The 12,049-nt window shown below is 34.5% G+C and overlaps 1 protein-coding gene across 1 annotated transcript; it reads right to left on the minus strand.

Annotated features, from left to right (window-relative positions):
• Window positions 1-9,385: 9,385 nt before the first annotated feature.
• LOC136063780 (uncharacterized) lies at window positions 9,386-11,951 on the minus strand. Its single transcript, XM_065764668.1, has 2 exons — window positions 11,576-11,951; window positions 9,386-11,208 (listed from the first exon to the last, which is right to left on the minus strand). The coding sequence occupies exons 1-2, from the start codon at window positions 11,757-11,759 to the stop codon at window positions 9,554-9,556; spliced, it is 1,839 nt and encodes a 612-aa protein (XP_065620740.1). The 5' UTR covers window positions 11,760-11,951; the 3' UTR covers window positions 9,386-9,553.
• Between the last annotated feature and the right edge of the window lie 98 nt (window positions 11,952-12,049).

Consider the following 12,049-nt stretch of genomic DNA (forward strand, 5'->3'; position numbering starts at 1 on the left):
ATGATGAGTGCCTCTCATATTTAATTCATTTTAGAGCTGTTTCTGGATGTTGTAATCTTATGGCTTGCGTTATTTTAGAGCCACTGAGGATTGACTTACTGAAGTTGTTGTTAGTTGTCTCTGTGCATACATACTACCAGCTTTCTTTGTCAGTTATTTCATGAGTTATGTGAGGTACGGACGTCGGTAACTTTTGAGTGAAAACTGCATATATATGTTGATTTTATTTTAGAAAAAACTTCTGTGATATAATGATAAATTCTTTTCCTTTCAGAACAGTTGATCCTGAAACCTTATCTGGTTTTCTAGGGTTTATGTTCTGTGAAATGAAACCGAATGTTCAACTAAGAGGTATCTTGCCTCAGGAATTTCAGCTGAAAATGGAGTGAGGGGTGAAAAAAGTGAACATTTTAGTCCTTGCAAATTTTAAATAACTTCTTCTTCTTGATTGTAGTCCCGATAACTTTTAATGGTTTCCTAGGTTCTGTCTAAACCTTGTCAAATTAATCTTCGAAGTTTGTGTGTAATAGAACAACAACCTCTTTGTTTCCTAGTAAACTCATGAAACTGTGTTGTAACTTTCAAATATATTCTTTGAATAAAGTGCATGTATGTAATCTGGTTTGGAGAGACCCAAAAGCCGCCATGTTCAAACCTCAAAGTGGATAAGCTTAGACAAAGAATTTAGACCAGGTTCATAGTTTCATCAATAACATTTTTCTTAGATGGTGCTGTTAAAAAATCAGATCTAAAAAAACAGATAAGTTTTTAGTTAAAAAAATCAGATCTTAAAATACAGATCAGTTTTGTGTTAAAAAATCAGATCTGAAAATATAGATAAGTTTTGTGTTAAAAAATCAAATCTAAAAATACTGATCAGTTTTTAGTTAAAACATCAAATCTGAAAATACAGATCAGTTTTTGTGTTTTCATAAAAGAATTTTGTTAGTCATTGTAGATTTTGAAACTTAAGAAAAAGAATTGCAATAAACAATCACCTAAGCACATGTTAAAGAAAATTCTAGCAACGTATTTAAGCAGGACAATTATATCTCAAGGACAAAACATAATAAAGACATGCTAAACATATTCATGCATTAAACAATAACAAAAAATTAATGAAAGAAGAAAAGAGAGAAAAAAAACAAAATACCTCTTGCATGCACATGCTCTTCTAATGAATAAATATTTTAGGATTCAAAGAAATTTGTTCATCTCTTTGAAGCCTAAAATACTTTACTTACAAAAAAGAAGTTCTTAAAGCAAAAGCCTCCAGAACATCTTTAACATAAGGGGAATTGAAAAGTCAGAAGAGAAGAGCCCTTAATTCTGATTTGTTTCCCCTATTTATAGAGGTTGGGATGCTGAATGAGATCAGATACGAATTGGAACGCGTCCTTATTTCTAAAAATTCGAAAAAGATAGGCTTTATCTTACTCAAGAAGACCCCGGGCCATGCCAACAATTTGGGTCAATTGTCACTTAGGGAGTGCTCCAAGAGTGCCGAATGGCCCTCTTGGGTGCCAAATCCGCGTCTGAGTTTTGATCCAATTTGAACTCATTTTTAGAGGATTTTTTAGCTGGGAATTGTACTTATACGCATTTTTAATCCATATTCTAAAAATTAATTCATTTTTTTTGGATATCTAGGTCTTTAAAAGTGATAATTATCTTAATTATCTACAACCTCTTTGTTATCTGATTATCCACTTTATTACCATGCAAGCAGGCTTACTTTTGCTACTAAACAACAACCAATCACAAAATTATTTAATTGATTTTATTTGTCTAACAAATCAGAATTAATTTAAATTAATCATGTGTGGTCGGTTCCACCTAAACAAAATGTTTGCAAACCGTACAAACTTGATTATGTGATATCTTTCAATCCGACAGTTCAATTATAAAATCGGACACACTGTCGCAATGGTTAGAATCTCAAGATCATTTTTATGATATGCAATGAATGAATTTATGCATATAATGCGACTTTGAATATCGGGTATATGAATTGTCACTCTACCCGTCTTTCTTGATTAAATTATGAGTACAAAATTGAGTGTCTATATCACTTTTAATATTATTGATCCATCTTTTTAATACAATATGATGCCGCCATATATGTCTTATATATGTATCCTTTATGGTACAAAAAGTTTATTTAATGTTACAATAAACATTAACAATTTTTTCATAACTTGATAGATTGTGATTAATAATTTAATAAAATGTTCATACCTAAGTAATGTTGCATTAATTACAACTAGCTTGTAACTTTATGCATATGCATGAATACACTTAAAGATATACAATAAGATGTATAATATAATTTTTATATATATAATTGAAATACTATTGATAGTTATTTTTATATTTTGTTAACTTTTTAAAAAATTTCGTGAGGATATTATTAGGTATAAAATATAAATTATCCAAGTTTTTTATTATTATTATTGTGAAGCATTTTTTTTTTTTTTTTTTTTACGATTCATTTATTCTAAACTCTTTGGTTTTTACACTTAATANTCCAACACTTTGGTAAAGAGTTGGATACGAGGTGTAGAGTACACCATTACTTTTACGGTAGTAGCTGATGCTCTGGAGGTACCCTTGGTCCAGCACCCAGTCTATCCTTATAATGAGTCTCCTCTGTTGAGTGATGTTATGTCTTACATCACTGGGTCTTCTATCCAGTGGGGTTTTGATCCTAGGATCACCTCTGCTAAGCTATCTGAGTTGCATTATATCTTCTTTAAGATAGCTTGTCATTTGATTTGGCCCATTTCTCATCTACACACCATTCTTCTCGAGCGGTGTGTCTTTTTGTATGCTCTTGTCATTGACGCTCCTATCAGTTTTTCCTATTTTTTTCTTCGTTCTTTGAACGAAATTTATAGGAGTTCATCTTCTTCTCGGGCTCTTGCTCATCCTATTTTTATTCATAAGATTTTGCTTTATCTTGATCTTGGGGGTTTCCCTTCCTCTGAGCCCGTTCATGTGATTGCTCTTATAGGTGCGTCTCTTCTTAGACAGAAGGCTGCTCATCTTCAAGCTGGCTCTAAACACCCTAGGTCTGAGCCTTCTAGTTGCGCACCTTCTCCTCCTTCTTCTACAGGTCCTGCTAGTGAAGATGTTCTTGATCCTGTTGGTGATGCTGCTGCTGCTGATGTTCCTCCACCTCTTTCGGATGACTTTTATATTCGTCGTACATTGGAAATTGTCATGACCGTTCAAGCGGCTCATAGTCAGATTTTGGTGGACTTGCTTGATAAGATTCGTGCTCTACAAGCTGACGTAGCACATTTTCGTTCACCCTCACCACCTCCTTTTGATGATGGCATGTGATTGTCCTTTGGCATTCCATCACAAAAAGGGGGAGTAGAGTTTTGACACTGTAGAGGAGTTTTTGTAGTTATGAGGAGTTTCTTTTTGAGCTAGTGGAGATATTAGATTGTATTTAAGTGCTTCACTTTGTATATCATTGTTTTGGGGCTATTCATGTTAGGGGGAGTAACTGTTTTTGGGTGTTACATTGTTTTTGATATACATGATTCTTGTTTCTTGTGATTCACTGCTTATTGGTTTATATTTATGAGTTATTCATTGATATATGTCTTATTATGTGTTGTGTGAATCATACAAGAATGTTATACCTATTTATTTACTGTTTTCTGTCACACATGCATTTATGCGTTTGTTGAGTGTTTCGAGAATATACAGGTTGATTCAATTGAGCTGCTGTCTACACTTGCAACTGATGGATAGTAATTAGGATTGAATTTTTGTGTTTATAAGCATTATTTTTGTAAAGGGCTTTTTACTTTGTAAATTTTGAGTTTTTAATTTGTGTTTTGTCACGGATTGCCAAAGGGGGAGTTTGTTAAGTTCTAAAGATTTAGGAATTTATGTATTTAGAACTCTAATGTGTAATGTTGGCAAACCATGATCAAAACATTATGTTTAGTCTTGTTTAGGCTTGCTCAAAGTAGTATCTTTCATGTAAAGTTGGAATCGAGAGGCTGCAGATGCATTGGTGCATTTCGGCCTGGCTCGATCGATCGAAAGAAAGACTCAATGGATCGAATCTCGAGCAGAATACTTTTCTTCAGAATTTTCCAACTCAGCCCTAACTCATTAAATGTTTTGGGTTTTCTGTTTTTACCCTAGGTATAAAAGGCAAAATCCTAGCCACGTTTTTAGAGTTGCTCCTGTTGTATTATTGCTCATACTTTTCTGTTTTGTGTAAATCTCTTGTGCGATCTAGATGAGCTTTCCTTTACACAAAACTTAGGGTTTTCAAGGTAGAGATAGTATCAATATCTTGATGATCAACTCGATTGCTGCCATTGGAGCTTAAAGAATAACAAGCGTGGGTGCTTGTAGCTGATTGGAGAATCCAAGAAAGAAGGAGTCCGTGGATTCGGAGCTTGCACGTGGTCGTGTCAATAAATTCTACTAATGGGTAGCATTAGGAAGTCAATCGGGGAGCTTGTAAGTCATTTTGTATAAACTTCGATTCTTTCACGTAGTGGATTCAGGTTTACCTTGAGGATAGTTAGGTCAAATCCTCCTCAAGTTTTTACCATGTGGTTTCCTGGGTGATAATATCATTAAGTTATTTATTATTCCGCTACTTTATATTCTTGATATGATTGTATGTTTTGATAACCTAAAATTGCATGAATTGACTAAGTTAATCACTTAGCTAATTAACTAGGTTAATCTGATTGGTTTAAGGAGTCTAAAACTGTTCAAGATAGTTAATTTCTTTTTGTATACGCTGAAGGCGCAACCAAATATTTTCTCCTCTTTTCTCTTGGTTGTGTCTATGGCTATGAGAATGGGTATAGGAAGAAGGAGATAAAAAGAAGAGGAAGAAGTGAGAGGATTGGTTTTGTCTGTGTGGTTGTGGGAATGGGTGAGACAGTGGGAGTATCTCTCTCAAATGAAAAGTATTGTGTTGTTAGAAAAAGTTACACAGTTTACCCATTTTTCAAAAAAATACATACACATACCAAACAAATAATTATATTTGTTTTCACATTTGAAAATATGTTATTAGAAAAATGGTACCAAACACATTTTTTGCATTATGAGTATTTTAAACAGATGTTTTTACAACACTTTTTAAACTAAGGTTTTTACATCATTTTGAACATCAATACTTGAACTCCAGTACTCTACTACCACACAGACACATATTCATGCAAATTTGCACACACAACTCAAAACGACAAGACTTGTGACTTGAGATCACGATTTTAAAGTTTAAAATCATAACTTCAATTAGTTATAAGTTCAGTTATTTGAGGTGTGTAGGCAAAACTGTGTGGATTAGAATGTGTATAATAAATATCACTCAAAAGATAAAAGGTAGTGTTTATTAAAACCATGTTACACACACCGTTACACAGCTATTTTTTAAACTGAAATTGTGAGTTAAAAATACAATTTCAATTTTTAAAATGTGTTTGCATCTTGGGAGAGTATTGAGGTAGATGACATAGTTTAGACTGTGAGAGGAGGTCTGTCCAGGAGTCCACCATCCCACAGGGGTACAAACATGATAATTTCTCCTTTGGTAGAGTTACTAATTTTAGGCAAAAATGCAAAACTGACCCTCTAACTTTTAGCGTTTTTCATTTCAATCCTTTAACTTTCAGTTTTGTCATTTCAATCCTCTAACTTTAAATTTTTGTCAATGCAGGATTCCGTTAGAACTCAATTAGGGGCTTTCGTTAAACTCACTAAATCGACGCTATTTTACTCTCTTTTTTTTTGGAATTTAAAAAAAAAAAAAAAAAGACAAAAATCTGTAAAATAAANTACTATGGAATATGAAGCCCAAGTGAAGTGGCATAAGTAAATATATGGGCCTTGTTAACCCTAGTCTTTTACCTTTTAAGTTACACGTGTAAGTACATAAAGAAGTTCCTTTTTGTTTTTTAGCCGCAACACATGTTTGAGCTGTTTTCTTTCTTCTCTACGGCTGTGCAAAGTATCTCAGGTATGGTTGTCTTGCTGAAATTTTTTGGAAGTTGAAAGATTTACAGAGTTGGAATTAATCTATGGCTAGTAATTGTCCTCACATGGGTCTGTGCAGTTGTTCTTTTGGTACCAAGTAAAATAACTGCTCATAACATCTAAACGTATCACCTATATTGATGGGAAAGCCGGCTAGGATGATTACATATTATAATAGGAATTGTATATATATATATATATATAGCTGTATGGTCCTTCATAGGCTTTGAAATTGGTTTGACCGAATTATAGTATTGGGGATAGAAATCATCCACGTTGCCAGGGAGAAATTTTGCTTGAATTTGCTTTAGTTGCTAATAGGACAAAAGGCATGACTTCATAAAATCTACCCTAGCAATATATCAAAGGAAAAATTGTAGGCACTAGATTGACAGATTAAAGCCATCACGTGGCTTTCAATGTTAAGTTGAATATATATATATATATATATATAATATTAGAGTCAATGGACATCCAGTGGCATCTAGATGAAATGCCAAGCAACAAATTAAGGCAATACGTGGCTTCCAATATTAGATTGGATAGATATAATATTAGAGTGAATTAGATAGTTAAGTGAATGAATAGAGAATTTGGATAAATCAATATTGTCTAGGATAAAATTGTTTAAGTGTGAAAACTGATCTTAAGTGGGAAATTGTGTATTGATGAACCTATTTTTGGTGTTGTTAGGTTCTAATTCTACTGAATTGTTGTGATTCGAGGGAGGTTGATATCCTTTATTTTGCAACTAAGAGGTAAGTGGTGTTTACTAATTTTGGGGGTTTTCCCAAAACAATGTCGATTGTTAAACTATTTCATACCAAAGAAATATGTTGATATTCTATGTATAAATTGATATTTTATAAATGGTTGATGTGCACGTTTACTATTCGTTTTATGAAAAACTTGTGGGACAACCTAAATTTAGTTAAACTTGTATGTGTGTATATATATCTTTATATTTTTGAGAATTATGAATGGCTTATTTTTTTGTGAGCATATTGAAATGTGTTTTGGAAACCTATGGCAAGTCGTGAATAGAAGCTCAGTATGGTATCTAGTCCTTAGCAAGGACAATCATACTGCAGCTAGTCCTTAGCAAGGGACGGTCCCAGAAAAGGGGACAGTGCACATTTAATAGCTCCTTAGCAAGGGAGTATATTATTGAGGATCCAAAAAGGAAGCTCCTTAGCAAGGGAGTGCACCTTTTGGTTCCAAAGGAACTATCCTTAAGAAAGGGGATGAAAATGAGGTTCCAGTCCCAAAAAGGGAGACAGCACAACCCTGTCAACGGGGCGTAAACGTTGACCACGAGAAAAGCCTAGGAAATTGTTTATGTGATGATAGTGATATATATATATATATATATTATATGATGGTTCACAATATAAAGATATTTGTTTTATATATATGAAGTATTTGATGATAAATATTGATGAGTTACAAATTATGCAATTGTTGTAAGTATTATTTATTTGAAAGGTTTGTTCCCACACCCCAATGTTAGTGAATTCCACTTATTGAGTTATCTCACCCCCTTTCTATTTCCCATTACAGATACATTAGAGGGATTATTGGAGTAGAGATTCTTGGTAGACAGCAGTTACGAGCTATTTTGTTGAATTTGAGGATTTTATCGTTATTTTATGGCATTGAACACTGTATTGGAGAATTATTTTGAGGATGTTTGTATTTGGTGAATTAGAGCTCTGACATTTGTGATGACATTTTAGATTGTTGTTTCTTTCATTTAATATTTTTATGGATTATTCAGATTAAATTGACTTTTAATGCTTATGACTTTGGGGCGTTACAATTTGACTATGAGTATTGCTATGAGAGAAAGTTGGACTTGCTATGTATAAACTTAGTAAGTATGCCTTATGTGGTGGGAACAAGTACAATCTGATAGAATCCGACAAGGTAAAGACAAATTCGATCATGGCCAAGGATGAAAAAGAGCTTGCTATCAAATTTTATCCTTTGGATTGTGAAGAAATCTTGTCGTATACAATACAAGATTATTATTGGCCAAGAAGTTCATACTTGAATTATTTTGAAGAGCCAAATATTCCACCGTTAAAGGAAGAATTACATGTTGAAGAAAATATCAAGATTTTTGAGGAAATTAATGAAGGCCTTGTTATAGAAGAAGAATCTGAAATCAAGATTGTGGAGAAGATTAATGAAGACCCCATTATAGAGAAAGATCTTGAGGTTGAGATAGTAGAGACCATTAAAGAAGAAATTATAGAGGAAGTTGTCAACGATTTCGATGAAATCAAGTTAGATGATTGCAACATTCAAACTCCTATTATTTTATTGGAAGACACCGAAACAAAGTTTATTGATTTTATTGGGGTGGAAAGATTTGATTTGATCATTGACTCTTATTTGGTGAATATTGTCAATTACATGAAGATCAAGGGAGAAGAAGTTCAAGTTGCCCAATTAATGACTTTCAAGTTTGGCAAGAAGACAAAGAAGATGAAGTATTCAACATATTTGTTCTCTTGGCATGGGAGATTCCAAATTTCAAAGATGAACTCGAGGACGAGTTTGTTTCAAGTGGAGGGGTCTGATGTAGGACACAATTTACTATTTAATTATTGTAATTTATTATTTTTGGTATTTTTATGTAAAAAAACGTTATTTTAGATTTAGGTGATTTATTTCCTTGTTTTTAGGTACATTTAATGCTTTTTAGGTCAAATTTGGTTCTTGTTATGGTTAGGTATCAATTAGGAGTTATTTTAGATTATATTTTCTTGTATGTCAAGTTTTAAGGAACCCTTAAATAGGCCTCTAAGTCTGTAAACGTTTTTCATAGTTTATTATCAATAAAATTTCAGACTTGTGTCTTTTGTGTTCTCTGGTGGATTCCAGACTTATCACCTTGTGGATTCAAGGAACCCCTCGTGGATTCGAGGTTTACTACCCAGGAACTAACAGTTTAGTTTCTGTTCCATCAAGAGAGCATCGTGTGTGCTTCTCTTCCGGCTTCCGCGACATCAGCATGTAAGAAATCTAACTATATTTAAGATTCCACATTAAATATACAAATTCTTTTTCCATTTAGGAAGTGGAATGCAGTTTGAAAAAATTGAGAACAAGCTCAAACCAATGCCATTTGAGAGCTCAAGCTTAGAGAAGGCAAAATAGAGCGATCAACGTCCTTGAACCAAAGGCAGAGAGGTCATATTTTTATCTCCTTTGTTAGTTGTTACAACCCCCTCGGCCGCGAGCTGCACCCTTTTTTCCCACGTTTGGTAATGGTGACAAAAGAGAGAAATATGGAAAGTAAATGTCAAAGATATTTTATGGTTATGCGTAGAGGGGTTACCATGACCTCCTAACAAGCATATATAAGCTTTGATTTTTCTCACAAACATTCTGATAATCTAATATTATTGTTCAATAGGTTTTCATAGAACCCTTATATGCTTATCAAATAACAACTAAGCAACAAAGATAATCTAATAAATCAAATTACAATTCTAATGGGTCACATTGCTGGCTACCATCCTTAAATTATCTCAGGCAATCCCATACAGTTCATAACAGGATTTACCAGTTGGTTTAACCATGATTTTTCTGGCACAGTTGTTCCCGAGTTCCTACTCCCAGAGTTCCTGTTCCTGTTCCTTCTCCTAGGGTTCCTTCTGTTACTACTCCCAGAGTTCCTTCTGTTAGTCTCTTCCTTCCCTTCGTCATCTTTGTCATTAGTCTCTTCCTTCGCTTGGTCACCAGTGTCATTAGTCTCTTCCTTCCCTTGGTCATCAATATTGACATTATCCTCTTCCGGCCCTTGGTCTCCATCCCCAAAAATTCCTGGGAACTGGCTATCCAAAAAATCCTGTGAGATGAAAAGCAGAGCTAATCCTATTGAAACTATCTTCAAACCAGTTAGGAAACGCTTCTTTTTAGAGTCCAGCTGCTTTATCTGTCTTTGGAGAGCATACCATTGATTCATTATCTGTGGTAAAAATCCCAAAAGGAAAATTATAAGCATGAACACTCCAACTATAGTCTCATCGTGGGCTGCAGATGGACTCTCCAAGAGAACTAAATAAATAGCAAATACACATACTTCACTGGAAACTGAAACAATCTCAACCAACTGAACTGCTTTATTAATAAATGGCTTATTGAGAACAAGGAATAAGAGCTGAAAAGAAGTGATGCATAGCAATATTATAGTGGGAATCTGAGAAGGCCAGTAGTCCTTATAGACACCAGTCATAGTCCCTAGCACAATGCGTCTCAAGGACTCGAGCAATGTGTAGTACAATCTGAGTTTCCCAAACAGCTTTTGGTTAAAAGGTGCCTCTGAATGTGTATGAACACTGCCCCCATAAACCTCTAGATCTTCAGCTTTTGGATAAACCTCTTCAGTTTTGTAATCAGAGGCAATGATCCCATCATCAACATGTGGATGAACACTTGAGCTGGACGTCAAGGAGCCTGCCAGAGTTTCTGCAGTGCGTGATCTTGTTGAGGGAATAGGACTCAGTTGAGTTGAACGGGACGTACTTCGCGCTGAACTTGGTGGAGCTGAGTCGGTTCTCGTCCCTGATGTTCTCATAACACTGCCCCCAGAAACCTCTTCGACTTTTGGACTAAGCTCTTCAGTTTCTCCATCAAAGGCAATAATCCCATCATCACCATGTGTATAAACACTTGTGCTAGACATCAAGGAATCCACCAAAGTTGCTGCAATACGCGATCTTGTAGAGGGACTCGGTTGAGTTGAATGGGACTTACTTTGTGCTGAACTTGGCGGAGCTAAGTCAAGCCTCGCCCCTGATGTTATCGCAACATTGTTCCCAGAAACCTCTTCATCTTTTGGACAAAGCTCTTCAGTTTCCTCATTAGAGGCAATGATCTCATCACCATTTGTATCAACACTTTCCCGAGAAATCTGTGAGAGGATAGGGCCTCTTATATCTTCAAATAGAGGCCCTAAAATGATTTGGCCATTAGAGTTCCGTTCGCTTTTCCATGTCCATTGGCCTCTATTTCCAAGACTGTAAAATCTCCGACCTGCTTGATGATCTTCCTCGTATTGAAGTTGCTCTGCAAATGTAATGCGTGTAGAGAGGAACCAGAGCAAGGCTAGCAGTAGAAAAGACACAGCACCCAGAAACAGACTGCCAACTACAATCCCTGATGATGTTCCTCCTTAATTCACAAAAAGGAGAAAAGATGAAGCCACATAGTTGTGTACTTGAAGTTTTTATGAATAAGACTTATATGAACAAGACAGGAACATAGTCACTATTCCATCAAATATTTGGAATGTAGAGTAGAAAAGATTACTTGGAAAAAAAAAAAAACTCATTTTATGGTATATCAGAATGAGAATTAGACAATTCTCTTATTAAAGAATTCAATATAAGTAGAGAGTTAAAAGATACTGATATGGGGTTTGCAATTAGTATATAAAAAAAAAAATTTAAAGCAACATAATTATCTTTCGAAACTTAAATTTTGCATGATAAATGCATAGATAAGGATACATTTGTAGAGAAGTAAACTGTCAAGTTACCTCTAATTAGAGCAGAAGAGGCCTCACAAATACTAGGTAGTGCTAGATTTACAAGGAATATTTCAAATCTTGGGAATGTGAGTAGTCCATAACCCCTCTGCTTTTGCTTCTTGAATTTTAGGATGGCAAGGAGTAGAGCATGCAGCAGTATTAAACTGCCACCAATTATGGCTAACCAGAACATGGTTCTACTAAAATCCTCCCACCTATACGAGACAAAATCTAGTAAGATATTACACTGAAAAATAAATGATTCTGTTTGTGGCACTTCAAAATCCAAATGATGAATTCACGAATTAAACAGAAATGAATAATAGGGAATTAAGTATCAAGTTTGTCCCTTTGGTTTGATCAATAACTAGCATACCAAATAGTTCATTCCCAAAATTCTTTAAATTGCATTCAACGGTTCATTTTAAAAAGGAAGAAGAAGACGAAATATTTCATTATTGCTTTCATAGTTTTTCCGCTTAA

Source organism: Quercus suber, unplaced genomic scaffold, assembly GCF_002906115.3.
Source record: "Quercus suber isolate HL8 unplaced genomic scaffold, Cork oak 2.0 scaffold_577, whole genome shotgun sequence".
NCBI classification, from domain to species: domain Eukaryota; kingdom Viridiplantae; phylum Streptophyta; class Magnoliopsida; order Fagales; family Fagaceae; genus Quercus; species Quercus suber.

Bases quoted from the DNA above. Each gene is read 5' to 3' on its own strand.
- LOC136063780 (XM_065764668.1), bottom strand. From the start codon at position 11,759: ATGTTCTGGTTAGCCATAATTGGTGGCAGTTTAATACTGCTGCATGCT. The intron at 11,209-11,575 runs GTAACTTGACAG...TTGTGAATTAAG, and splicing joins CTCTTCTGCTCTAATTAGAG to GAGGAACATCATCAGGGATT.